The 27,615-nt window shown below is 38.6% G+C and overlaps 3 protein-coding genes across 5 annotated transcripts; 2 read left to right on the top strand and 1 right to left on the bottom strand.

The window, feature by feature from the left end:
- Positions 1 to 2,069: 2,069 nt before the first annotated feature.
- LOC103707851 (putative histidine kinase 3) lies at positions 2,070 to 10,282 on the top strand. Its single transcript, XM_088706546.2, has 11 exons — positions 2,070 to 3,936; positions 4,189 to 4,470; positions 5,113 to 5,282; positions 5,390 to 5,602; positions 5,709 to 5,895; positions 6,028 to 6,079; positions 6,163 to 6,392; positions 6,487 to 6,585; positions 6,670 to 7,778; positions 8,025 to 8,383; positions 9,859 to 10,282. The coding sequence occupies exons 1-10, from the start codon at positions 3,493 to 3,495 to the stop codon at positions 8,287 to 8,289; spliced, it is 3,051 nt and encodes a 1,016-aa protein (XP_088562672.2). The 5' UTR covers positions 2,070 to 3,492; the 3' UTR covers positions 8,290 to 8,383; positions 9,859 to 10,282.
- A 3,924-nt stretch (positions 10,283 to 14,206) lies between these two features.
- On the top strand, positions 14,207 to 22,721 carry LOC103707852 (nuclear transport factor 2B). Of its 3 annotated transcripts, none has more exons than XM_088706545.2 (3): positions 14,207 to 14,642; positions 20,288 to 20,386; positions 22,606 to 22,721. In XM_088706545.2, exons 1-2 carry the CDS (start codon positions 14,346 to 14,348, stop codon positions 20,360 to 20,362), a joined length of 372 nt encoding a protein of 123 aa, XP_088562671.1. In that variant the 5' UTR covers positions 14,207 to 14,345; the 3' UTR covers positions 20,363 to 20,386; positions 22,606 to 22,721. The 3 variants fall into 3 exon arrangements, with proteins under 3 accessions (XP_088562671.1, XP_026660727.1, XP_008790757.1); XM_026804926.4 differs by lacking the exon at positions 22,606 to 22,721 and adding an exon at positions 20,894 to 21,195 and having other exon boundaries at positions 14,208 to 14,642; XM_008792535.6 differs by lacking the exon at positions 22,606 to 22,721 and having other exon boundaries at positions 14,209 to 14,642; positions 20,288 to 20,585.
- On the bottom strand, positions 21,511 to 24,866 carry LOC103707853 (non-specific phospholipase C6-like). Its single transcript, XM_039128413.3, has 3 exons — positions 23,709 to 24,866; positions 22,718 to 22,894; positions 21,511 to 22,117 (listed from the first exon to the last, which is right to left on the bottom strand). Exons 1-3 carry the CDS (start codon positions 24,799 to 24,801, stop codon positions 21,837 to 21,839), a joined length of 1,551 nt encoding a protein of 516 aa, XP_038984341.3. The 5' UTR covers positions 24,802 to 24,866; the 3' UTR covers positions 21,511 to 21,836.
- Between the last annotated feature and the right edge of the window lie 2,749 nt (positions 24,867 to 27,615).

Genomic DNA, 27,615 nt, shown 5'->3' with positions numbered 1-27,615 from the left:
AAAATAATAAAAATACATGACAATAATAGTAAATTAAGAATTATTTGGTGTGAGGACCCGTCCAGCCTATAATCTATATGGACACGAATCTGTTGGGGTTAACCACGGGTCGATCATGGTGCTTGTGATTAGATTTATATGGATTTGAACTCTTAACTTGACGAGGACGTCAGAGCTTAAACGAAAAAAAATATGCGATGACCTATGCAAATGTGCGCACCGATCATTATTCTATGAAATGAACAAAAGATAACTAGCAAATAACAATGACAGACCCAGGTACAATACACAGAAATATACACAACATGATGGGATCATCGAGTTACAGAGTCACGTTGGAGGTTATGATGAACAATAGCAGAGGTTGACAGGAGGGCGAGGGCTTTTGATGACACAAATACCCACTAAGCCTATGGTCGTCATATACCCATGCCTTCGCCTTGGCAGCCTTTGCACGCAGATATCACGGATAGACTCAAGGAGAACCGGTTTCCCAAATCCATAGTTTAATTGTTAGGTTCCCACTTCTAATAAGATAATAATAGGGTCTTATATAGTGGATGAAGCATCTCCCACTTCTGATTCTTGTATTGTTTTCTAGCACGCATTCCACGTCATGTGAAATGTGGTATACTTGCAGGCTTGGATTAGACGAAGTTAAAGTATTGTTAAGGGAGGATAAAAGACTCCCACTTTCATTTGTCTCATTAATTGTTTTCAGAAGGCATTCTATATATACCATTTCAAAGTTTATAAGCATAAGACAATGAGTTTTCAATAATATAGTGGATGAATGAGTCTTCTATATGAACATTTTTCTCCGAGCTCGTTTCCCTGATGACAAATGATGGTTGACATCATGGAGGCAATTTAGAAAGGAGAGTGAAGAGGAAGAGGAAGAAACTAGTAAAATAGGCCGATCTCGACGTTTTTTAAAGCAATTGCCGACGAATAAGAAGTGAATTATAATGTGTTAGGTTAGTCATATTCCTTGAAGTTAGGTCCCAGGTTCTAGATGTCAAATTAAAAAAAAGGGATATGTTTGTGGAAGTTTAGAGGGAGATTTGGAATGACATATACAAAGAGTAAAGTGATGGCAAACTACTGCAATTGGATGGGAGGAAATGAAACGTAGCCCAAATGGCAATTGAAAGGATGGGGATTTTCAAGATAGGTTGAGTACTAGTTTAAACAAAAGAAGTAGTAACCACAAACACCTGCTTGCTTATCATATGAAGAAATTACTTCATTCCCAAGACCTTGATCTTGAAATGATACGATATGGCTTTTTGTCTGTTGCATAGATCACAGGCACTGAGTTTTACCAAATGAATATAGCAAGAATGAGGTTTTAATCATGCGTAGCAAAAGTAAGAAATAATGCTCAAATATAAATTAATATCTAGATTAAAAAAAAGTTACATATGCTTTTAAAACTAGATGAAAGGGGCAAGTAGATGCTCTTAATGATGATAGCTAAAAGATGCAAAGAATTAGCCCACCCTAGTAGGTTCAGGGTTTAAGATTGGAACCCAAGTTAGGTCCTGATCATTCCCCAGTAGACTTCCGTCGAAGTAAATTTTAATTTTGTGTACAGTATTTCTTGAGTTGTTCCTAAAATAATTGAAGTCTAACCTAACTTTCTAGTCAAAAACTACTACATGTCCGAATTCCTAACACAAACCAACTCAAATCAGGGTAGACCAGTATTTAGTCCTGCATGATGTGCATGCATTTACCATCTGAGATGAAGATAAACCTAAAATGATGGTAAGCAAGCGTTTATCAGATTCAATTCATTGTTTATCAGATTAAGTTACCTATTTACTAAAACAGTCAGGTTCATATCTAGATTTCTGATCTGTCTAATGATCATGTTAATTTAGATTGATAGATTTTTGAGCTATTTTATATCCGATCTTATTTATCTCTGATCTAATCCAATTCGATTGCCACCTCTAGTAATAGGATAGCTAATTCCTTGCATTTAATTTTTTTTTTTAAAAAAAATCAACAGCTGCCTTGGAAGGTAGGAGCTTTATGATGGCCCCGCACCTCATCACCTCATCATGGCTATCCAAATTCCAAAGAGCAGCTAAAACTACGCCAAGCTCAACGCCACAAGGTAGGTCCACGGAGCTCTCCAAAGGGGCCTCCTTTCACCCTCCACTCCCTCTCCCTCCCCCCTCTCTCTGTGCCCCTAACTCTTCTTACTCTTCCCATCAAATGCCTCATGTCCCTCTCTGAATCCCCACCTACCCTTTTGGCCAAACTCCGTCTCTTCACAACTGGAGGGCTACGTCGCACTGTCCCTGTGAACTGGAACAACCCATCCCCTGTTCCAGAGGGGAATAGAGAGCAATAAAAGGGCCATTTTGGTCCAGAAGGAAAGAGAAAAAAGAAAGCCTCCAGCCCCCACAAGAAGCAGGGCACTTGCGTACAGGGCTTGTCCACTCCTCTGATTGGGATGGGAACACAGAAAGGCAACTGAGCTGTGCTGAGTGGAGAAGTGTGGGATGCTTTTCTGGCCCTTTGTTTATTGTGGATTACTCTGTTTTAAGTCTGTTTTTATTTTTTTTATTCAATTCCTTAGGGGAGGATAGTGGCCTTGGCAATCAGACCCCTCTCCCCACCTTATTCCCCATCATTCTCTCTCAGGAATCTCCTTTCCCAGAGCCCATGAATCAGGGCTCCCTCCCACTCCCATCACCACCGCCATCCTCCCCATCATCCTCCCCCCTGCTTCTCCTGTTCCTAGTCAACCTTTGAAACTTACTAGTCTGGGCTTATCCCTTGTTTGATTCCAGGAGCTTTGGGTGCAGGAGCTGAGCTGTTTTCTGGCTGATTCCTTCATTTTCTGTGGTTAGATTTCCTGGTCTGTGCTTCAGGTCATTGTTCTACAGTTCAAAATTGGATCTTTCTGGGTTTTGATCCATCCCTTGCTGCATTCCTGTAGGTAGTGAGTGGGAGATGGGCTTTTGTTGCACTTTTCCTCCTAGTTTGTGGCTCAGGTCCTTGTTTCATGGCTCAAAATTGGATCTTGCTGGGGTTTCTGAGTGCTTTTTGTGATCTGGGGCTTGCTTAGGAAGCCGAGGATTGTGTGGAGTGAGGAGGAGATTTAGAGAAAAAATATCTCCTTTTTTTTTATGTCTTGGATTTCTTTCCTTTAGGTGCGTTTTATTTGGTTCCTGCCCCATCTGAGATTTGATGGTTAAAAGAAGCATTTTTAGGTGCTTTGTTTATGTGCCCTTGTGGCAACTAGGGATCTCTCCATTTTTTCTCTTTTAGCCTCGGATAGTATGTTATGGTTCTTGTATAAGCTAAATAAGGCTATTTGAAAAGGCTCAATAGGAAAAATTTTCCTTTTCCTTGCATTGAAGGCAACAGTACTTCCCACCTTTCTGTTTCTCCACACCCCAAGCCATAAAATAGCTTTTCCCTCTATTTTGATTCCCAGTATTAGATCAGATAAGTATTAGATGAGTCCTCTGCATGCATTTGGGCTTGGTTTTGGTGTTATGTTGGTGGCTATTCTCTGAGATCCCCATGACTTGGTTCATTTATGCTGATATAATGGAGCGGAAGGCTGGTTTCCTTGGTGATAAGAGCAAGCTCTGGTTGGGAGACAAATTCTCGCCGCGAGGCTGGAAGAGTCACCTTTATAACCACTATTTTGGGTCGAAGAAGGTCCGAGAAACATGGTGGAGGAAGCTTCTGATTTTGTGGGTGGTTAGTTGGTTCTTAGTGTCTCTGTGGATCTTCTGGTTGATGAACTCCCAGGCTGTCGAGAAGAGGAGGGAGATGCTTGCTAGCATGTGCGATGAGCGTGCTCGGATGCTTCAGGATCAGTTCAATGTGAGCATGAATCATCTTCAGGCGCTGGCAATCCTCGTATCGACCTTTCATCATTCCAAGGAGCCATCTGCCATTGATCAGGCACTATACTTCTTCTCAGCTTCTCTTCCTTTCAAATTATTATAGCTTACTGTTTGTTAATCTGTTGTTCGATTGAATTACTTAATGATTCACTAGATTTAATTACTTGGTTGGCTAATTTGATCTAATCTTTTAAAAAGAAGCGATAACGATGGCTGCTGAATTCTAACCCCTCGAAGCGATTAGTTTAGCGTTACTCTTTTGCTGACATTCTGAAAGTTGAGAATGCCTAACGAAATTCTCCGTATGCAGATGACTTTTGCAAGATATGCAGAAAGAACTGCTTTTGAGAGGCCGCTGACGAGCGGTGTGGCTTATGCTGTGAAGGTGCTGCATTCTGAAAGAGAAGAGTTTGAGAGGCAACAAGGATGGACTATCAAGAGAATGGACTCCACAGAGCAATCCCCAGCTCGTAACGATGACTCGTTCCCTGAGACCCAGGATATATCACCAGTGCAAGAAGAATATGCTCCTGTCATCTTTGCCCAAGATGCCTATAAGCATGTGATATCTGTGGATATGTTATCTGGAAAGGTAGAGACTGAGACTTCTATTTCCATATCCATCTTGTCTTGCATGAGCTCTCTTATTGGCTATAAAATTCTGGAGGAAAGTACCTTGATAGTGAAGTTAGGAAATTTGCTTATGCTCTATAAGAGACCCTTCATAAAACAGTATTCATATTCATAAAGGCTTTCTTTCTTTGATTTAGTTCCTTTTTTTTTTTTATCATGTGTATTGGCAAATAAGGAAGCACCTTCTTGAACTAACAAATAACTTGTTAGCTAATATGATCATCTTTTATCAGGCATAGCTAATAAGCATGCTAATAAGCACACTGAGCTCTTAGTTTTATTGTGAAATTAGGTTAATCTGATGAAAGCAAAGAAATGTTTGACTTCTAATCTATTGGGCCTTTTCGGGTGGTTACCCCATTCTTTGGTTCATGGAGTTGTAGCCAAAGGTCACTGATGTGTGTCAGTCATAATTCAACGGATGAATGGAATGCTTGATAGTCATTTATGTATGTTGATGGTTATATGTAATATTTTTCTGACCTTGTTTTCATTGGAATATGCTGTAAAACTTTGTTTCAAATAGATCAAATTATGTTACATATTGCTTTTTCTCACATCACTTTTGACTATCAACTTAAAATTATCTGTTCATATGCAGGAGGATCGTGAAAACGTTCTACGAGCTAGGGAATCTGGGAAGGGGGTCCTAACTGCGCCTTTTCAGCTGCTAAAATCAAAACGCCTTGGGGTTATTCTGACGTATGCAGTGTACAAAAGAGAAATTCCTTCAAATGCAACGCCTGCGGAATATATCGAAGCTGCCATAGGGTGAGTAACAAACATGTTATCCATTAAAAGTTTCTACTCAAGAACAATACATTCATCTATGCCATCGAAAGAAATATTTAGATTCTAATTCAATTTGGCTAAAGCAGGTACCTAGGAGGAATCTTTGATATTGAAGCGCTGGTACATAAATTACTCCACCAACTTGCTTGTAAGCAAACCATTATTGTCAATGTGTATGATACCACCAATCCTGATGAACCAATCAGAATGTATGGTCCAAACATGACCGGTAATGGTATTTACCATAACAGCACCCTTCACTTTGGTGATCCGTTAAGAAAGCATGAGATGCATTGCAGGTAATTGGCATGACTTTGTTTTATAGAATACTTCCTGAAAATAAGATACACATTTCCTTACAGCAACTAGAAATACTGCTGATACTCCTTCAAAACTTTGTTTTAGGTTTAAAAACAAGCCACCATTGCCATGGCTTGCCATAACAACATCAATCGGAGCTCTTGTGATTGCCTTACTAATTGGATATATTTTTCATGCTACTGTCAACCGCATTGCCAAAGTGGAAGATGATTACCGGGAGATGATGGAACTCAAAAAACGTGCAGAAGCAGCTGACGTTGCGAAATCTCAGGTAGGTTATGCCATGTTCTCCCTGGAGACTGCATATCTCTTTTGTTCCTTTCAGAGCATTGATCTTTGCTTGAAATAATTTTATTTTGCTTTGTGCTCCTAATACCGGTGGTTCCATTTCATGTCTCTGTAGTTCTTGGCAACTGTATCTCATGAAATCAGAACTCCGATGAATGGAGTTCTAGGTGAGGAATCAAAACATTTTTGTAGCCATGGTAATGTTAAGAGTACTTTAGCATGATGCATGTTGACAAAGTTTAACTTTTAGGGATGCTGCAAATGCTTATGGATACTGATCTGGATATCACACAACAAGATTATGTGAGAACAGCCCAAGAAAGTGGAAAAGCTCTCGTATCACTTATTAATGAGGTTCTGGATCAAGCAAAGATTGAATCCGGCAAGCTTGAGCTTGAGGCTGTCAGATTTGACTTGCGAGCAGTTCTGGATGATGTCTTGTCACTTTTCTATGGAAAGTCCCAGGAAAAAGGAATAGAGGTAACTGATAATTCTAAGTATTCTTTTATCCATATATTTCAATATTTCATCTCCTGATTCCATGCCACTGTTTTTGTGGGATCCCTGAGAAAAGTTGGCAGTTTATGTTTCTGATCAAGTTCCCGAAATTCTTGTCGGTGATTCTGGAAGAATACGGCAAATCATCACAAATCTCATGGGAAATTCCATAAAAGTAAGTAGTTACCTTTCTTTGTATGTGAAGAAGATTGATTCTTATAAAAATGAATAAGCGGTTGCACATTTTTCCCTCTTGCAGTTCACAGAGAAAGGGCATATTTATGTGACTGTTCATCTTGTCGAAGAGGTGATGAATTCATTGGAAGTGGAAACAGAAGCTCAGCCGGCAAATACCTTGAGTGGGTTTCCTGTAGCAGATAGAAGACGTAGCTGGGAGAGCTTTAAGATATTCAAGCAGGATTTGCCAATGACTGAGCTGTCTTTTGCGTCGACCTCTTCTGATCTTATTAACCTAATCATATCTGTTGAAGATACAGGGGTGGGAATCCCTCGAGAAGCCCAGTCTCGGGTGTTCACCCCTTTTATGCAGGTAGGTCCATCAATTTCACGCATTCATGGGGGCACTGGCATTGGACTTAGCATCAGTAAATGTTTGGTTAGTCTCATGAAGGGAGAGATTGGATTTGTGAGTGAACCTCAGATTGGTTCCACTTTCACCTTTACTGCTACCCTTACGAGAGCATGCAGCAATTCAAATGAGGACAAGTTGTCCGAGTTTCAAGGGATGACTGCATTAATGGTCGACCACAGACCGGCCCGTGCAAAGGTCGCGAGGTACCATCTCCGAAGGCTTGGTATTCATGCTGAACTAGCCAGTGATGTAAACCAAGTTCTCCCCAGAATGACTAATGGAACTTTGATGGTAAACATGGTTCTTGTTGACAAGGAAACATGGTTGCAGGATGCTAATCTCTGGCCTCTTTTTATTAGCAAATTAACGAAGGATGACCGGACAAATATTCCAAAACTTTTTCTATTAGCAAATCCTAGCAGTTCTCCCAAAAACAGTCCCACTAGCTCTGCAGAATATTTTTCAACTACGATCATGAAGCCACTCAGAGCAAGCATGTTACAAGTATCTCTGCACCGAGCTATGGGTGGTGGAGACAGGGACAATTGCCCAAATGGCGGACTTCCTCGATTGTCATTGCGCAATCTTCTTCATGGGAAGAATATTCTGGTTGTGGATGACAATATCGTGAATCTAAGAGTAGCTGCCGGTGCTTTGAAGAAGTATGGAGCTGATGTAACTTGTGCAGAGAGTGGGAAGAAGGCAATAACAATGCTCAAGCCACCACACAAATTTGATGCTTGTTTCATGGATATTCAGATGCCAGAAATGGATGGGTACATCTCATATACTTGCTTGGTCAGATATCTCTTTTTATCATTAGAATAGCAGTTTATGATAACTTCTACTGCAGTTATCATTTTTCTTGAATTTGAATTGGAGAATCATTTTATTGTTGCAGTTATCCTTTCATTGTCCTGAATTTTTTCTTCTAAATGGTTTTGTATTCTTGTTATACTGCTTTTCTTAAATTATTATTTAATTGTTTTCTAAACTCTGAAACTGCACTCTTAAATCCTCAGATTTGAAGCTACTAAAAGGATACGAGAGATGGAAAATGATATTAATGATCGGATAAAACATGGGGAAGTGCCACTAGAAACTTATGGCAATATCTTGCATTGGCGCACTCCCATATTGGCCATGACAGCAGATGTGATCCAGGCAACGCAGGAGGAGTGCCTAAGGTTCGGAATGGATGGCTATGTATCAAAGCCATTTGAAGGAGAACAGCTGTACAGAGAAGTAGCTCGCTTTTTCAAAACCACCATGAAAAAGACTCAATAGGGAGAACTAAAATATGTACAACAGCAGAGGACATTGGCCTGAAGGTTCATTAGTTGCAGCATGTGCATCTGATAAAACGGAGTTATTTTGAAGAGTAAGCACTTCAAATTTTATATGATTACTTCTATGATCAAATTGATTTTTATTTGTTCAAATGCTGTGATGTAGCTTCAGATAATATTAACCTATCTCATGGTTCTAGCACATTGCTGCATTCTGTTAACGTACAAAACTCACACATTCACATAGCAATACATACATTTGAACTTGAAATAATTATTGGAACTTCAAATGCTGTGACTTTTTGTATGTCAGATTATATATATCTGTATGTTCACCCATGAGCATGCTAATGTATGTTAAGTTGTGTATTTGTCCATGATAGCGTGTCCCACTGCATTGAAATAAGATGATCAGAGAGAAACCACTGCAAAATTTTCTAGCAAGAAATGTAAATTGGAAGTGTTAAAGTAACTCAGTGTACCAAATAACAAAATCATCACATTGGTATTATTAACAGCTAAAAGATAAAGAATTTAGAGATGGTAAGGTAAAAGGTTATGCAGAACATTAGGCAAATTTCTTCTTGTGTATGTCATGATCTAATCAAGCTAGGAAGCAATAATTTTGCTACCCTTTCCTCTAAGTACCTTCAGTTTGAAAATGCAACGCACTTCAACTCACCATTTTTCTAAGATCTTCATTAGGAAAAGGAAATAATTCCATGTCCATTTTTGGTTGCATGGTGCTTCATTAGTGGAAGAGGAAGAAGTATGAGATGAAGCTTTACTTGAATTCGTATAAGTTAACGTTCATTTGATCATTATGCTCTTTAATAAAAACCTTAATGGATAACTACTACTAACTTGCGAACTACTGAATTTAATTTCTGATGTCAACACTGATTAAAAAAAAATTTATAGCACACATAACTTGGTTTTATTTTTCCATTAATTCACTCTGAAGGCAGTACCTCTAGATATAGTGGCTATAACCTAAACTGGGAGCAACATTAGCGAGTCTATACTTTTCATCTACTGACAAAATAATGCAAATCTTTCTTTTACTCAAAAATGTAACCTAAAGTCTCAAATAGTTTTTCAACTAATACCTGAAAATATTTGGAGCAAACTCTATTGTCGAACCTAATATGCGCCTTAAGCAAACCTGTCGCCTTAAAACCTAAAAATTTTGGCCACTCCATGTTATGAAACATGGCATCTAGACTGCAGAACTACTAGGTTGAAATGAAGATGCTTTCTTGATTGCAACTTTAATTTGATCGTTCCAAATGCATTTGTAATGCTGTTGAAGCCCAATCATCTACTTAGCCTGAACCAGCAAATCTTTGTGTTTTTGATCAGATTGTGCACTCTTTGTGCTGCTGTTTTATGGGCTTATAGATTTAAAACGTTTTATGCTTCTGTCATGCATGTGTTAAAATTACCTCATTCAAAAAATTGAGTCATTTGCTGTTTCTGCTTGAGAGAAATATTCCAAATGTTTCATTTTTATTTTGACACCATTTGTGTAACTCTGTTTTTATATCCTTCTGCATTTGCCTACCAGAGATGAAATTTGGAGATGGAACAAGTATTTTGTGTTCCTCATCTCATTGAGAATATCCAACATATGGTACAATTTATGCACAAAGAGCTACATAATCACCAATGCAATTTGCAGTCTCAGCACTGTATAAAGGAGAAACACCTTGTACTTGTCCTTGATTGCGGCGCCAATATCCTCTATCCTGTAAAATAAAATGGATCTTGAAAAATTTCTTCGCCGTCCAGAAATATGGAGTGTACAGAGATGAGCAGTTGGTTCAGATTTTTGTTTATTTCTTGAGTATGTGATAATGCATGTATTCTTCAGTAAAGAAGAAATTCATAGATGTAAATTACAGTCAAATAAAGGTTGATGCATTAAGTGGCAAAATCAATCCTTTAGAGTCTTTTGATATATAAATGACTTTAGTCTTCTTGTCTCCAAATGAGTTGGTGTCTAAAGATTTGGCTTTTGTGATTTTATGATGGATGCCTCGTGTTAATAGTTTTTTAATTATTGTATCATATGGAAACCCTATCCGAAGATGCTGAGCCCAGACGTCTTTTTGATTCAAACAACACTAACTATGAGAACAATCATCTTCTATTGTAAAAATCCAAATGCAGGTTGCTGATGGATGATTAACTAAGAAAGCCGAGCTTGACCATTTGGTTGTTCATCGTTTTCTTTATTTTTCTAAGTGTTTGATAGCTTTGGACACTGTTTGATGGCCATAAACAACAAAGTTTGTTCCATATATTTAGGATGGTCAAAATCCATGCAAACTGTTATTGTTTACTCTTTGACCCCTTAATTTCAAGGTCTTCCCTCAGGTTAGTGTAAAGCATCTCAACTGCTTATTACACTGGAGTCCACATTAATTACCCTTCTTTGATCATGTTTCTTTCTAACCCTACTTCCACTTTTACCATTATGTCCATCTCTCCATCATCTCTGCTGTCACCATATTTCTCTTATGTTTATGTAATCTCCTTTTTGTAGCCAACACTTTAATTTTCAAAATCAAGCCAGCCCCTGGCTTTATAAATTGCTTTCTCTATGTTCAATGGCAGCATGTGCATCTCCACTGACACAGCCTTATCTCTCCATCTAGGTTTGTAATAAATCCACCGCAGCTAATGATACTTAGGTTACCTTTCCGGAAAATGTAGAAATCTAGTATAGCTAGAATATGAGGTCTGGGCTGTTCTTCTCTTTATCCTAATTACATTCTTAATGTTGTACTTCGATTTCATTTTCTTTTTTTATCTCTCTATCATGCACCGAGAGTATACACAATCCTAAGAAGCAAATACTATTGGATAAAGCAAACCAAAGTTAGGGGTAGCCACTCAGAAAAATAGCTATTTGATTAGAGTATATAGCAAACCTAAACCTCGTGACCCCCATAGGAGCAACCTAAGAAGATCCAATACCTACCATAATATTTCTAAAGATGAGGCATGAGTGGCCCGCTCAAGCTATGGGGGTCGAGCAACTTTTTGTGTTCAGATCCTCTATAATGTGCCTTTTATACCGTAGAGTGTTGTGCCGATCTGAATAGCCTGCACATCATCCATTTTGAAGATAAATGACTGCCGGCTATTACGAGAATCTGAGGAGCCATGTTCGGTGCTATATATGGCGCGCTTCAGATAAGTGGCAGATGTCCATCTATGAGAGAAATGATGCATTGATGTGATGGCTATTCAGGGCGGTACAATACTCTATAGTGCAAAAGATGCATATTGCAGAGGATCCTGGTTGCTAATTTTTTCCTAGAGGTTACCCTAATGATGTACATAGCAGATTTAAAAGGAACATGCTGAATAAAAAATCAGTACCTTTAAACACATAGAATCTTCATTCAAATGTTAAGACCCTTTATTCCAATCCTTAGCTGTTCACCATCCCCTAATTTGACGACATAAAAAGAGGAAAGGAAAAAGCGCTTCAGAAACATCACCAAGAATGAAAACCTAACACAAGTTGCTTGGCTGTTTGACAAGGATACAACCGGGTACCCAGAAGAGACAAGACAACCATTCATGCTTCAAAATTTTTAATAAAAGCATTTTTACTGTTTGCACGTTGAGATGAAAAAACCCCCCTTTCTCAGGCTATGTTAGGGTAAACCAAAAAGAAACAGGAGTTGTATTAATATGAGCTATCACCCCTCCACAAAAGAAGAGCAATTAAACTTCATTAAGATGCATCATGAAGAGAGATCTGCATGCCATTATGAATGCATCAGCTCCACCAGATGGGAGTCGCAGCTTGAGGTACATTAGGCTCCACCCCATCTAATTAGTGGGCCTTTACATCTTACAGCAGTTCAATCAAATAAAAAGTAACTCAAAACTATACAAAAAGCAGCAGATTTCCATGGTACGTACCAACATGCAGCAAAAGCAAATGGCAGGACTTGGGAGGGGATGGGATGCAGCCACCCATGTCCCCCATCATCTTTTACCATATCTTCTACGCTCGCAGAAGAGATGGTTTGGTGGCACTCCCGAGGCAGGCGACTTTGGGGCTTGCATCCCGGTCCTTCTCCTGCTGGGTGCGTTTCCTGCGGTAGCAGGCATTGGAGATGCCGACGCCCCTGCAGATGACACACCTGCCATGGAGAGAGCCATGGCTGCACTCATCACAGGCTCCCACAGGTGTGCGTAGGGATGGCGCATTTGTTATCACACTTACTCTCTCTCTCTCTCTTCTTCTTTCAACAGCTGTCCATCCTAGTTTAGTATAGGTACAACCAACATAATTAAGGGCAATAATCTGGCAAAACTGTGGAGGAGGGGTATCTTGGTCGGTCCAGAAAACCCCTCCGAAATATTGTGTTGCATAAGCGGCGATCCAATTGACAGCCCTGTTCGTCTTCCTATACACATGCATTGCTTAAAAGGCACTGCAGTTTCTTACCATCTGCGAGATATCACCGAGTAGAGGATTTCCATCCCTTCTCCACCCCTCCTTCCGTAACCAACCGATAACGCTTGCTCTTTTATAGGCGACTAATGGCGATTCCCTATTTCTTCAAGTTGCTCAAACTTGATTGGGATTTTGGTTTAACTATTATCGAGCTAGAATAATCCGAATAGTTTATCGAGTTGAGTTCGAATAGCAAAATATTTAGCTTGAAAGTTCGTGAGTCTAAGTCACTATATATATATAATATTTTTAAATATGATATTATGTTATATTTTGTTTTAACTATATTTTTTTTAATTATGACAAAGGCTGGAATTGGAGCTCAAACTCGAGCTCAAGTATGGCTTGATTGGTATTCGAGTCGAATCGAGTTGCTCTCGAGTAAGGCTTTTTTTTTTCTTTTCTCTAGTCGAGTGTAAGCTTGTATGTTAAAGCTCGATCTATCTTGAGTCAAGTTTCGAGCTAAGTTCAAACCTCTAGCTACTCGACTTGATATGGTTTGGAGTGCTTTGAGAATAGTGCAATAGTTGATCCAACGGTTGATTTGTGCAAATGAAGGTAAAGTAAAATGACTCCTTGCTATCTTCCTTTTTTTTCGTTCTTATGCATCAAATGTGCCTGATGGTGGTAAAGCCGTTGCTCGTGCAATGCACATGACCCATACAAACTAAGAGAGGAAAAAGAAGAAATCATACTCATGGTTGCCAGATAAAAATGCGAAACATTATAAAAAGTTTTTAAAAGGTGGGAATGCCAAGGGATTAATATAGACAAAAACTAAAGTGTATGTTAAGATATCGAGTATTAGTGATTAAGAGTATAATTAATTTGCACTATGCTAAAGAACTGCTTCCATAAAATTTTAAAAAAGATGACAGAAATTGTGCAAAAAATTAATACTGTTTACAAGAATTTTCAAAACATAAAAATATTTTCATTTATTCTTATATCACTAACTTATCACAAGCAAGTGCAGTGATGGTTTTAATATGACAAATAAAATAAATAAATATATATTTGAAATTAAATTTATATAATATTTTATTTTGAAATTTATTTTTTAGTTACAACAATCCAATAAGGTATTGAAAAATATCTTCCAAAAATGGTGGTGGGTATGAAAAATTCAAGAAAACTACTATGGTCCAAAATCTAATTTTCTCTATCTTTATATCCATCCTGCAACAAAAAATTATTGGGTGGATGAGGTTCATCATGAATTTAGGATGAATTCATCCTATAAAAGATGAAATTATTAGATAGATTTATTTCATTCTAAGTTCATAATAAATTTAGTCCATCTAATAATTTTTCGTTTATAATGCTTTAGGTACACTGTACCGCACATCCTCTTCTATACAAAATTGCATCAAATTTCTGATTATAACTACAGAAATTAAGGGGGAAAAGATCCGGACACCTCCCTGCCACCCGTCTCTTCTGATCCTTCTATATAAGGCAGGAGGGAACGCGAGAGAACCAGCAAAGCGAAGCGAACGATCGAGAGAGCGTCGCGGCGGCGGAGTAGAATAAGGGTTTCTGATCGCGGTCGTCGGTGGTAGGCGGCGGAGATGGATCCGGACGCAGTGGCGAAGGCGTTCGTTGAGCACTACTACCGGACGTTTGACTCGAACCGGGCAGGGTTGGCGAACCTCTACCAGGAGGGGTCGATGCTGACCTTCGAGGGGGCCAAGACCCAGGGCGCCCAGGCCATCGCCGCCAAGATCTCCTCCCTCCCCTTCCAGCAGTGCATCCACAACATATCCACCGTCGATTGCCAGCCCTCCGGCCCCGCCGGCGGCATGCTCGTCTTCGTCAGCGGCTCCCTCCAGCTCGCCGGCGAGCAGCACGCCCTCAAGTTCAGCCAGGTCTCCATCCTTTTTCTTTTTCCTCCCTTTCTCGCTTCGATCTGACGCTTGATCCATTTATTGATCTGGGCTTCCGTTTGGTTGATTCCTAGTACTTAATTTGCTCCGGCTTATAGATCTGAGTTTTCTTTCTTCTTCTTCTTCTTCTTCTTTTTGATTGCGATCTGTTTATTTATCTGTGGTGATGGTCTGATCCAGGCTTTTGCTAAGCTAAAGTTGGGATTTTGGTGACATATAGTGAACGTAACTGTCAATAGGAATGGTTGTTGACTTTTTGACCCTCGGTATCTTTGTTTCGGTGATCTATGGTGCTATGAATGTCATTTCTTTTGATTATTTGAGTATGGGTTTTTTTGATCTTTTTTTCTCTTGTTAACAAATATTAACATCTTACTGTGGGTTTTGTTTAGTTGAAAAATTGAGGCATGGTGAGTTCTGTCCAAGTGCCTGACACTGTCCAGATCCTTAGAACACTTTCTATAAGATGGCTATGTAGATCAGTATGGGCACTGATATTCTGACGCCAAGATTATGTGTTTATAAAGATGTGCTTGTATCGCTTGGATGTTGTTAAGCAATGCCAGTAAAGGATGGCACTACTAACAAAGTCCCGAACTATTGGTGTGAATGTTCATGGTCGTTGGAATTTGCCAAATAATACATGCAGCAATTACGTAATGAGGAAGTTACGCATAAAAAAATATCAGAGATACTACTAGAAAGTATAGTTTCAATATTTCCGATACGTAATCCTTTATATACATATTGAGGCAAACGGACACTACGGTGGAATTGACCTACTAATATGCCCAATGTTCCCCCTCCCAGAACAAAAGGATCAAAACCTTCTGCACCCCATGCTGGATTTACAAATTGTACGTTTCTAGTTAGATTGGATGAAACCAAGAAATAACCCCTTACTTGTGAAATTATTAGGAGATTTTATTAAGATCAAACAATTCTATCTTATTGAGTATGACTGTATGGATATGTGCATGCCAGAGTTAATGTATATCTTTTACAACCATGACAAGAACATCAGAGCATCTTGTGAAAGAAGGCTTATATAGTTACCAATGTGCCTATCACTGAGGTGGCTTTTAAGGTCGCAAGGTTTTGGATCAGGATACCTTGATGAGGCTGCATGTGTTTAGCTGCTTCCCCTTGAACATGTTTATTAACTTCGAAAACTGCTGTAAAGGTCAGCCAATTATATATACTGCTTACCCTTTAACAATAATTGTGCTGTCAATTTGATGTGTAAAATTCAACCCTTCTGCAAATTTGTTTTATAGCCCATGGATATTCTTTAGCTTGAGCATATACATATATATATATATATATATATATATATCATGGCTAGGTTTGTTTGTGCTATTACATGATCGATGTGTTTTTGATACGACAACATGAGTTTTCAAACTTCTACAAGATCCAATTATCTATTGGCTAGGTCCATTTTTTGTCATTTCCATTATTGCTGACCATCTTAGACTAAACATCAAGTGATTTGATTGGCTTAGATAGAGTTAAGTTAGCTTGTTTACTGCTCTACTGATAAGGCTTTTTGGTTTTAAGTATATTGTGTAGTGATCATGGTCGGTGGAACCATCTCAAACTGTCTAGTTCGGGGCGTCCTGAGTCGAAGTGGAGGCGGACCAGGACAGTTCCAGCAACGAAAACGAGACCAGCGACAGGGGGAGAGAAAGAGAAGAAAAAAGAGGAAGAGAGAGGGGGGAGGGAGGGAGAGGGAGAGGAAGGTGGAGGCCGGAGAGTCGTGGAAGAGGGGCTCTGCCTTCGGTCTTCAGTTTCGTTCGAAACAGAGGTCCGGAGGGGACCCCTTTTATTTTTGCGACTTTTAAGTGAAAGTCGGCAAAGCCATTGCCAACTTCACTTAACTTTTTACTTAAAGCCAAAATAAATACTAAGTTGGATACAATTTGATAGTTTGCTTTATTTGTTTTCACTGCAGATCTTGTCTTGAGAACATTGTGATGAACTTAGCTCTATGTTCCACCATTGGGCATCCATGTTCTAATGGTGCTGACAGATTCAAATATTTCACATGGACTGGTAGATCTTGGCCCCATGTAATCTAGATCATATTAGATATCTTGATACTGATTATTGGTTTAACCCTTGATCTTGTTATGAATCCTAGCCTTAGTTTAGGCTTATTTGGGCTCCTTTTATTGTCCATTTAGGTGTTAATTTACTTCCTTAAATTTCTGCATTTTAGATTTGAGTTCTATGATGTCATACATCACAACATTAATGCCATTTAATGTCCTTTAGAGTTTAGAATATAATATTTGCAGTCTTTGAGTTTATTCTGAATTTAACCCATAAGAAGGTATCCAATATGGCTGAAAGAGGTGGAAATCAGAAAAGGCCCAAGCACAACCATATGCACGGGGTGCCTGGCAATAGGCTGCGCAAAGTATGCTTAATGAGCATGTCTTAATGCTGGCGATCATCATTGAGCGGTTAAGTCTGTCCTTTAACACATTGGCCTTGGCATCATTAAGGAACACTTACGCCTAGGAACTGGGACCTTGTTGTGCTTGGAGAGGTTGCAGCTCCATATCAAATTATCTTACAGAAACTAGTGGCGTACAGGATGATGACCCACTGGTTTCAAGTTCCAACTTTACTGACGAGCTTGATGTATATGAAGAACAACCTAGGACGCTAGTTTCAAGTTCCACCTAGGACGCATCAACATGAGTCTCCACTGTGAGGGGTTTAACTCATAGAGTCTCACGTAGCCACTATACTGGAGCATCTCAAGTAGGTATTGATGATAGGTTACTCATGACACTATAGTGGTCTTCATATTATGGGATTTACATTGAGATTGATGACTTTAAGAGGTCATCTCAAAAAATGTGAGTTCCATTATTAATAAGATAGCATCAATCATTTATTTGAGTGAAAAAGCGTGAAGGAAAATGAGCAAAGTTTGTCAACACTTAAAATTGTAGCATTATTGTGGTGGAAAGAGCTTCGAACTAGCTGAGCTTGAAGAGGAAAGGAGACAATCTTCACCTGAGAAAAAATGAGTTATTAGTTACAAATATAGTACTTCAATATCTGACTACTCTCTCCGAATCTCTTGGGTGCTTGGATTTATGTAGGGCCACAAGTTAATCTTTAAGAATTTGACTTACGGGCTTCAAAAAGAATGCATGATTACATCTCCCTGTTCAGGATTACACATTCCTGTTCCATTTTCACTGCAAATGGTGTGCATCAGCAATCCCTAGAACTAAGAAGCTAGTCTAGTGAACATTTAGGATGGACACCAATAACAGATGCCTACAATTTGTATTGGACGAAGCCTAGTCCTGAGACAACTCAAGCTGCCAAACCCACCTACTGACTCCTGCAAACACAACTAGTAGACCCAGAGCAGGAGATGCATGGACTGTTGATCATCAAAATTAAGTGTAGTTGGTATAAATATCTATTCCAGGGGCTAACTGTTGACTAGATTCCAAAATTACTTTAATTAAGGTTTGTAAATATTAATGTTTGTATAATTAGTTTGGCTACTAATTGTGTTATGAGGGTTCACTTTTTTTCATGTTAACTATTATACTGGTGCTCAATTACTAAAGCTTGTAAAATATTATCCTAATAGTGACCAATGTTATTGTTTTCAGTTTTATATATTTCTTGAGGGGGATGTTGGTAGAAAGTCATCATGCCAAAACCAAATAGATGGGATGTGACCATTTGGTAAAAATGTGGTGATGGAGGTAGTGGGATATCTTGAGTTTAGCATATTTGCTTGAGATAGATATTTTCTACTCCTATATTGAACCATCCTATTGCCTGCCCGAAACTTCAACATTGGTTGCCCACTTCCCAGCTTATCAAAGTTGTAGGTATATCTCATGTCTTAAGAACTTCAAGAAGAAAATACAATGTCATGTTATGTGAGGACCCATGCAAGTGCATCTTTAACCTCACAGCAATTGTGTTAGGGAGATCTTGAATACTTATACAAGGCCAAGGAACCCAAATAACACCTTTATCTAGATCTTTTAGGTGAGATCTTGAGTTATTATAAATGGCATTAGAGCAGACCCAATCTATGGCTTGAGTGGATTAAGAAATATTGTAGCAGGGGCCCTTTGGGCTGGCCTCGAGCCAATTTTGGCATATGTGATTGGATTTAATTGGATTTCAACTTTTAGTCTAACAAGGATCCCAGGGTTCAAACGAGGGAAGTATGTAAGGACCTGTGCGAGCTTGTGTTTGGTCCTACATAATTTGTACGTTGGGGAGGTCTCACATACTTATGTAGGGCCAAGTAATCCAAATAGTACCACTCTCCAAAAATATGACCAAATTACCACTCTCCAAAATATATTTCTAAACGAAACATTATAAAAAGTAAATCACTGGACATCCTAAAGTAACTTCAAGTCTTTTAGCATTATCATCATAATCATCAGTTGATCTCTCATCACTTCCATCTCTACTAAATTTATAATCATCATTTTCTTTATCTATCTCCTCAGTGCCAGCCTCTTCTATTGGCCATCTATACAGGCTTTCTTGGACCAAAATGCCCCTCAAAGTAAAGTTAACAGAGCCTTCAAAGAATGGACATAAAAGGGATATAAAGGATAGTGTTGAAATTAGAGAGGCACCCTGAATGCTTCATGTTTTGTCAGTTTGGCCTAAGCACTTGCCTAGGCATCCTGTCACAAAACCCATTTTGCCCGGGGACCGTTGAGGCACTTGAATATTGCCTTGCCTTGCCCGCGCACCTAGGTGAGCACGCGTAGCACCTTCGACTATAATGGATAGTCATTCACATACTGATCTTGAGAAATAATATGCTTCAGCAATTATCAACACTAGCCATCAGTTTTTTCCTTTTATAAAATTTTGTCCATTAATTATTTTATTCCTCATGATTCCATTTTGATTTGTGGCAACAGGAGCATGTTTTGATACCCCATATTGGAAACTAGTTAAGGCAAGCACAAAATGAACCACCTGTTTCTTTTTATTTTTCCTTTTTTCCCTCTTTTTCTGCTTAAAACCCAGAATGAACCATGTAGGGTCTGTCTGATTGCAAGGAAATCTATGGAGAAGGAAAAGGAAAAATAATACATTTTCACAGAAAAGGAAAAGTTTTGAGAAACTTAGAAATATGCTTTTTCATATCTGTCAGTTTTCTGTTAGAACAAACAAATGGAAAACTAGATTCTCCAAACAAAATAAGTTTTTCTGGCAGTCTCCATTGCAGCCAAAGGGACCCAATCTTGAGTTCTGGGAAAATGATGCTAATGAAGATAAGATGACTGGTTGGTGCCACATCTGTTCACACTCTTATTAAAAAACAACATATTTGGTGATAGGGGCTTGAAAAAGAGTTGCTCATTCCTTCTTTAAATGAGTCCTTGAAGAGTCAAATGCTGATTTCATAGTATGTGTTTATGAAATTTGTGGGTTACCACATTGTTGGCCAATAGCAATTGGCTATTGTGATTTGGCCATGCAGATGCTTATGTTGTTTCTGTTTTTTTTTTTTTTTTTGATTGCTTATGATTTTTTTTCTTGTGTTGTTGATTGCTTCTTAAGAAATCGATGTATACTGTTGACTTCTGTCTGCATATCTGTTGTAGATGTTTCATTTGATGCCAACACCACAAGGAAGCTTCTACGTGTTGAATGACATCTTCCGATTGAACTATGCCTGACAATTCTTCCATACAGCTCGGAAGGTAGTTGTTGCAATACCAGAAAGGCTTTAATATCTATTCTGAGTTCGTGAGTTTCCTAGCAAAAGAAGGTTGTTCTTTTGTTTTATGGTTTGTTTTCCTTTATTTGAATGGATTGGCAACGAAGCATGTTGAACCAGTTTTAAGGCTTGCAGGATTTGAACCGATAATTTCTTATCACATATTGTTTGTTTGATTTTCACCTTAATTGAAGTGGTTGCATGCTGTTGCTTGCCATTTGGTTGCAACTAGAATGGCTTTGTTATGAATGAACAATCCAAATAATGGTATGCTCGGTCATAGCACAACTTTTTGGGTTATCTGAACTATATTCTTGGCCTCTGCATCCGCTTCGACTCACAATGCATAACGTTCTCTTCACATTGAGAATGTAATGTCTTGCTCTCATAGATGGTCTATAAATAGCTGCATCCATAGTTACCACATCTTTATGAACTTAGAACCTACCAATGTATATGATGACATCGGTTATCACTGTTATTGTTTCAGATCTTATGCAGTATTTTACTCGGTTGGAATTAGATGTTCACATTCTTGATTGGAAGGAGGTGCTGAAATGCCATTTGCCTGGCTTCTGCGGACTTACTATTTTCTGCTCCTTGTTCTAGTACTTAAACTAACTGCTTTCTCTTTTCCTCTGATATATAACCATCTGTATGCTCTGCAAATTTAGTGTCCAAAAGAAACACCAAGAAACTAAATTTAGAGCTTGTCTCTTCTCTTTACTATTTATGATTTCTCCACTATTGCAGAGAATTCATTTGATGAAATTTACAGAGATTGCAACTTAATCTTCAATCATGACTGTAGCAATCATAATTACAAATGAATACGATGACCTACCATATAAGTTACAAATCATTTGTGCCATAAGCTTTATAAAAAATGGACCAGCCTCATGAGGAAAGCTCGACTATCCTGATAAATAAAGCTTGTCGGCACTGCTAGTTTTGATTTTTGAATTCAAATTTCCAGCACTTTTGTGGGCATTTTTGTCCCCTTATGCCCTTGTTTTGTAGCCTACATTTTCTGAATGAATTTGGTGAAGCACGTCTCCCCGGTTTTCTCAAATGAAAAAAAGAAAAAAAAGAGGAATGGCAAATTCATATGATCCTTCAGTGGATAGGACCCTACTCAATCTATTTCTCTAACCATTTAACCAATTCAAACTCCACAAGTTACAGAACAAACTCACATTGTAGTCAGAGTTCAAAAGTCACATTCTACTTTCCACAAAGACAGAAAAGATAAAAAAGAAAAACCCACAACCTATTAAGAAGAAACTCTACAATGGAGCACCATTTTGTAATTCAGGCTCATATCAGGCTACACTGGATTACTTGTTTACATTAATTGGAGCACTAGAACTAAGAACAAAGGGTATACAGAAGTCTTCACTCTTGTGAGAAACAGTGTAATTGAGTAGCACTAATCATGGGATTGTGGTTCTAGCATTCATTGAGGCTCTCATATCTACTATCTCTGATTCATCTGCACCCGAGTATAAAGCTTCTCTGCTTGCTTGAAAGAATCTTGAGACAGCATTTTTCGCATATCCATCAGCTTTCTTAACAGTCATATTGCTTAAGCCGATTGAGTGACCATCACCACAGAGAACAGCAGCCAATTGGACTATCTCTCTCTGAAACTCTGATAGTGGTCTTTCTTCTTTTGCTCGAGTCGTCCTCAGAGGCGGCACATCTGGCAACACTACTGTAAAAGATATGCAACCAGGTTACTGAAAAATTCTACTACTAATATGAGCTGATCTTCCAATGCAATGAAAAGATTAGAAATTTCTCTTCATCTTCCTTTTCTACCATCTCAAAGGAAAAGACCGATGTCGCAATGCGAATATCCTATTTGTTTTTCACCTTGTCACTCTTAAAAGACTGCAAAATGTAAACCTCCAATATAAGCTTATTGTGATACAGGTTTGTTTTCTCTAGTTAAAAATGTTGAAGACCTTTGCAGGAACACCTTCTGTTGAACTTTTTCTTTGGATATATATGAACTGTTCTCTCTCTCCATTTCTGTCATAGAGATGTGCTTAGCAAGAAGTATGGATCAATGAAAACTTGCTCAGTTTCCTAATCAATTGAGAGAGTTAATATAATGAATACAATCCATTCGATGCGTAATGAAAGAAGGTAGATTCATAGATTAAAATTAACCTGAAAGGAAATTTATTTAATTGACAGATGGAAAATGGTGAGTGCCTACAGAGCTGTTGCTTATTATCCTGTCCTTGTTTTGATTATGAAAGGAGGCAGTTTAGATGGAGTAGATGAAAAGAAATAGAAATGTACAAACCAGGGCAGTCTGCTCTTGGCAAGGTTAGCTCACTGAGGATGCTCTCGAAGGTCCCAGCCCAAGCATCTCTGCGAGTCAAGAAATCCGAGGTGAGGTTGTACAATTTCTTTATGGTTGCAGGGATTGAAGAGTGCTCAAACTCTGAGTTTGGAGTTGGTCCATTTGGCCTGGTCACCACTGCAGAGATATCAAATCACTATGAGGTTCGGTACGTAGGAAAATCTCTGCCTTAGAAATAGCCGAACTGCATGAGATACTATTTTGGTTTAACTTCGTTATGCACACGCCAAATGGAGATGAAGCAACTACAGTCACAATTTCCATAAATCAAATGTTTCATTTTATTCGAGAAAAGTCATCTCTTTCTCAACAATGTCTTTATCATTTGATCTAGTAGCATCCCATTAGATAGTAATAGATTTGATAAATACTGATAACTCTCGGATATAGTATTAAAATGGAACCACGATGATTTAATCAAATAAAATCTCAAGCTAAACTCAAAAGTTCTCTGAGCAAGAACCGTTTGATGATCAGCTTGGGGCATATCTTGAACTTGGAAAAAAATAAAGCAAAAAAAAAAAAGGCCAAATGTTTGAGAAAAGCCAATACATTCTTTCTGAAAGACCAGAATTATATTGTAAATGATTATATATCAGTGCCTGCAAAAATGGCAGGCTTCAGAGAAGCAAGAAAAAGAAGCAATAGCAATAATTAATAACAAATTACATCACTAATAATAACTTGTGAGTATTTAGTAGATGACTCGTCTTACTGCTTGAACTATTCATAGCTAAGTGGAAAATTTATCAACAGATCTGCCAACATTGTGGCCGTATTTCTTCGAGTCAATAGCTGGAGAAATGCTGCATATATGCACCAGACTTCAGTTGTATATATGGGCTACTGAGTTACCATCTCTTATCACAAATAATCAATCAAAGCATGCGAAGAGATCTAGCAATATACATGTATATGATTGCAGGTTTACCTGTTCCTTTCTGGATCCATGGGGATACTGCGATCGTGGGAACTCGAACTCCTAGCCGATCAAAGCCAAAGCTGTAAGGTTCAGGCCCTACGATCCCATCAGGACTTGGAATACCAAGATTAGGAGTCGCAACATGGTCGTAGAATCCACCATGCTCATCATACGTGATGATCAGAAGGCTCTCATTCCACTGAGGACTAGCTCTTAGAGCCTCATACACATCCTTCACCAGCTTCTGCCCATTGGCAACATCATGCGAAGGATGGTCATCATTTGCAGGGCTGCGACCGAGATCGAAGTACCTCGGCTCGAGCACACTAAGTCTTGCCAGCCTCCCATCCCTCGCATGGTTCATGAAGGTCCCAAACTTATGGAATTTGGACGCATACTTCAGCTTCCTCAACCTCCTATAGAACAGTGTCGTCGGAGCACTCTCGAAGTAGATGTTGAAGTCCAAGCCATCGTCATGAAGAGAGTCGAAGATGGTCTTCTGCGGGTAACCTCGAAGTAGCTTCCACTTATCGTGTCTCGTCGCCCCGTGAGAGGTGGCGGAGTACAAGAAGAGCCTGTTAGGCTGCGTCGGCCCTGGAAGTGATGAGAACCATCGATCGAAGACTGCGAATTCTTGCACCAGGGAGGCGAAAACGGGCAAATTCTCAGGCTTGAAGCCTTTCATGACGGTGGTGGCCATGTCTTCGGAGATGGCTAGAGCTTGCTCTGCGAAGCCTGACATGGATGGGGTGGCACCAGAGCCGAAGACTTGTTTTTTGACGCCCTGGAATGAGTGGTCCGGATCGGGATCGACGTAGAGGGCATCGTCGGAAACACAAATGCTTGGTGAATTGGGGTCTTGGGTGGATCGATGGTTGCATTCGGTGCCTGTGAGGCCATCGAGGGACGAGTTGAAGGCCTTTTTCATCCATCCGAGCATGTGATCGAAGGACCGGTTCTCTAGCACAAGGACTACAATGGCTTGGATGGGTTGCTGAGCTGCTGCATGGGAGCAACGCAGAGGGTGGAAAAGGGAGAGGGTTAGAAGTAGCACGAAGGAGGGGAGGGGGGAAGAAGAGGGTCTAATTTTGGAGCTTGCCATTGTTTTGGTGATTGTCAGAGTACAGTGTGGGACTAACAAGCCCTTGAATTTATACTCATAAGGTGTACCATAGAGCAAGGTTCGCCTCTCAGATCCCCGATACAATTGTATTGTAGTATTGGTGCTATATAAAAATTATATATCGGTTTGATACCGGTACAGTATGATATCAACCTGCATGGCAAGCCATGCCATAGACTAACAAAAAGCTCATTTTTACTGGTCATTGTTGAGTGGTGTAGGATAGGAGAGGGATCAAAAATTAAAAAACCGATCAACATGCCCTTTTTCTTACGTGCGAGTCCACTGCATGTTAAATTTTTCAGAATCGAATCTGAGTGTATCTAAATAAGATATTTTTTATTTTGAGAAAAGAATATATTTGAGTTAAAATAATACTGCATTTATGGGCGTAGGATTAATGAATTCGAGACTAGAGGAGAAAGTAGAATGCATGTGGATGTGGAGATCTTCCTACCATGAAAACAAAGAAATGCTGGCCTGTTTTTTATTTCAGGCAATGCTTGGTTCCTATTAATTACTTCCTCAAATCAGATGGGGGATCTTTTTGTCTATGATATTTTCGATAAGCTAAGAATATTATTTAGGTTTTTCTTTTCTTTCCCTTCTTTTTGGAAAATAGGCATTTTAGTAACTTCCTACCATGAATAATATCCTTGTTCGCTTGGTATTGAAATGCTCGCATATTATCTGGTTCATGCTTTTAATAATTTCTAAGTTGATTTTTTTTTTGGAGAAAAGAATCCAACTCATTTTCTTTTGTTATAGAAAATTTTCGACTTATTTGGATATTAAATGCATGAACCATATTAAGCTGTTTGTGTACATTGAGTTTCAATATGTGACATCTTGGAGCATACATATTATAAGCCCAAAGCATGTTATTTTTGGTTAATGGTAAAACAAACTATGTCAGTGTGTTAATATGCATGCATGCAGACTTTTTTATTTTTTATAAAAAAAATGCATATTTTTGCATACATATATGCTCTCAAAATTATTTTGCTTTGACAATAATACCCCTTCTATTGGATTTTGGCTGATGGTTTTAATAAATGACTATTTTACGTAAAAGTAACTTTATTACCTCTTTGCATTAATACCATGAAAATCTTATGCGAAATTATAACCCTTTATAATACAAATTGAGTATTAATTTTTTTCAAGAACATTAATGCAAAAGAGTAATAGTGCCATTTTATAGTTAAAATGGTTATTTACTTATGCCATTAATAAAAAATCTAGCATAATAGGCATCAAACAGGATGATTTGATGGTATACATGTAAATAATGATTTTCGAAGAGAATTTTTTGTAAATCCTTTTCTAGAATCTATGAAGATAAATGAAACGCATTTTGCATGGAAGCTTTTCATTGGTTTCTTCCTAGCCCAATTTCACAAGAGGAAGGGATGGCTCCTCACTTCCCTCTTTTGACTAATTAGCAGGAGGCTAACTTTGAGGGTTCTCAAGGCTAAACAAACACACTAAACCTGGTTTTGGGACCACAACCTGGGCCCATCACGCAACAAGCATATCTAAGGATATCAAGTTCTTTAACCCATGGTTGGCCCAAGGAGTGCAGCAAAAGTAGGATAAGGAGTGCAATTGTTGGCCCACTGCACTCCTTATATCATTAGGATGTTAGCAAAAGGAAAGTATATCATTAGGATGCCCATGATCATTTGCAATGAAAGAGTGTGACATGCACACCTTTCAAGGAGGAAAATCACTTTAATATCACTATCATCCAAGCACAAAAGCAGCATTTAAAGATGTTAGACATCTTTTTACATAAGGCAAAAGCTTTACTTGCTTTATTAAATGAAAGCTTAAGCCATACTTATCTATCTTTTTTCCTAATAATTGTAAACAGTGTCCTTGATTGTTTACAGCTTGTTATTGGCAAGTGCTTTATTATTTCTACTATTTCTCTGAGAATTAAGGTAGGAGTGCCATCATATTGAGTCGTATTGGTGACCTAGTAGTCCTACATTTTTGCAGATTCACAGTTCTTTAGATTCAACAAATTTGCGGTTCTTGGTCCTAGTTTCCTAAATATTTGCAGTTCTTTTGCATGCAGTTGTATATTTCTAAATTTCGAAGAGTATGATGATTTTACTATTTATTTTAACACATTATTTGTGATGCTTATTCATTCTTTTAGATTTCCAAACTATTCTTGTAAGCATGACTTGTGGCCAGTGCTCACTGCCCTTCAAGTCTTCGGTAATGAAATTAAAGAAAGCAATAATATAAAGGTGCCTTGCACTTCTAGGGTTATCAATCTTTTCAAGGAGACATCTGTTAGTGTCGATGAATTATTACTACTAAAACGCTTTATTAAAAGCATTCCGTTGGAATAGTTTTTGAAGGTGATTGATACCAACCATCTTTTTTATAGTGCAGTGATGCCGATCTAGTTGCAAACCATATGCTCTGCTTGCTTTTTCCTCCTTTAGCTATAAATATTTTAGTAGTAACGGGCAGAGATTGCCATGTCAAGGTGCTTGATTTAAGATGCAATTACCTGTTGAGTTTTAATTCAACAGGTTTAGCATCCTATGTTGCACCAAGGTGATTGTGCTACATACTGGTGTCAAGCATGTATTTCATATGTATTATTTATTTATTTATTTATTTTTTTTGCTGAAAAAAAGGGGAAGAGGGGAGGAAGGGACAAGCCCACCCCCGCGTAGCATATGTATTTCATATGTATTCGAGAGGAAGAAGCATGTAAAGAATTATTATTTGTTCATTAAAAATTGTATTGCTGTGGGCTTGACTTCTTAG

The sequence above is a fragment of the Phoenix dactylifera genome, chromosome 11 (assembly GCF_051530095.1).
Source record: "Phoenix dactylifera cultivar Ajwa chromosome 11, Ajwa_hap1_PhDact_Kaust_v1.1, whole genome shotgun sequence".
Lineage (NCBI taxonomy): Eukaryota > Viridiplantae > Streptophyta > Magnoliopsida > Arecales > Arecaceae > Phoenix > Phoenix dactylifera.
Note: the sequence above shows the minus strand (reverse complement) of the source record. Positions and strands in the feature narration are given on the sequence as shown.

Bases quoted from the DNA above. Each gene is read 5' to 3' on its own strand.
- LOC103707851 (XM_088706546.2), top strand. From the start codon at position 3,493: ATGCATTTGGGCTTGGTTTTGGTGTTATGTTGGTGGCTATTCTCTGAG. The intron at 5,896-6,027 runs GTAGGTTATGCC...ATGTCTCTGTAG, and splicing joins CTGACGTTGCGAAATCTCAG to TTCTTGGCAACTGTATCTCA. The intron at 7,779-8,024 runs GTACATCTCATA...TTAAATCCTCAG, and splicing joins CAGATGCCAGAAATGGATGG to ATTTGAAGCTACTAAAAGGA.
- LOC103707852 (XM_088706545.2), top strand. From the start codon at position 14,346: ATGGATCCGGACGCAGTGGCGAAGGCGTTCGTTGAGCACTACTACCGG. The intron at 14,643-20,287 runs GTCTCCATCCTT...TATCTGTTGTAG, and splicing joins ACGCCCTCAAGTTCAGCCAG to ATGTTTCATTTGATGCCAAC.
- LOC103707853 (XM_039128413.3), bottom strand. From the start codon at position 24,801: ATGGCAAGCTCCAAAATTAGACCCTCTTCTTCCCCCCTCCCCTCCTTC. The intron at 22,895-23,708 runs GTAAACCTGCAA...ATATCTCTGCAG, and splicing joins ATGGATCCAGAAAGGAACAG to TGGTGACCAGGCCAAATGGA. The intron at 22,118-22,717 runs GTTTGTACATTT...TATCTTTTACAG, and splicing joins GCCAAGAGCAGACTGCCCTG to TAGTGTTGCCAGATGTGCCG.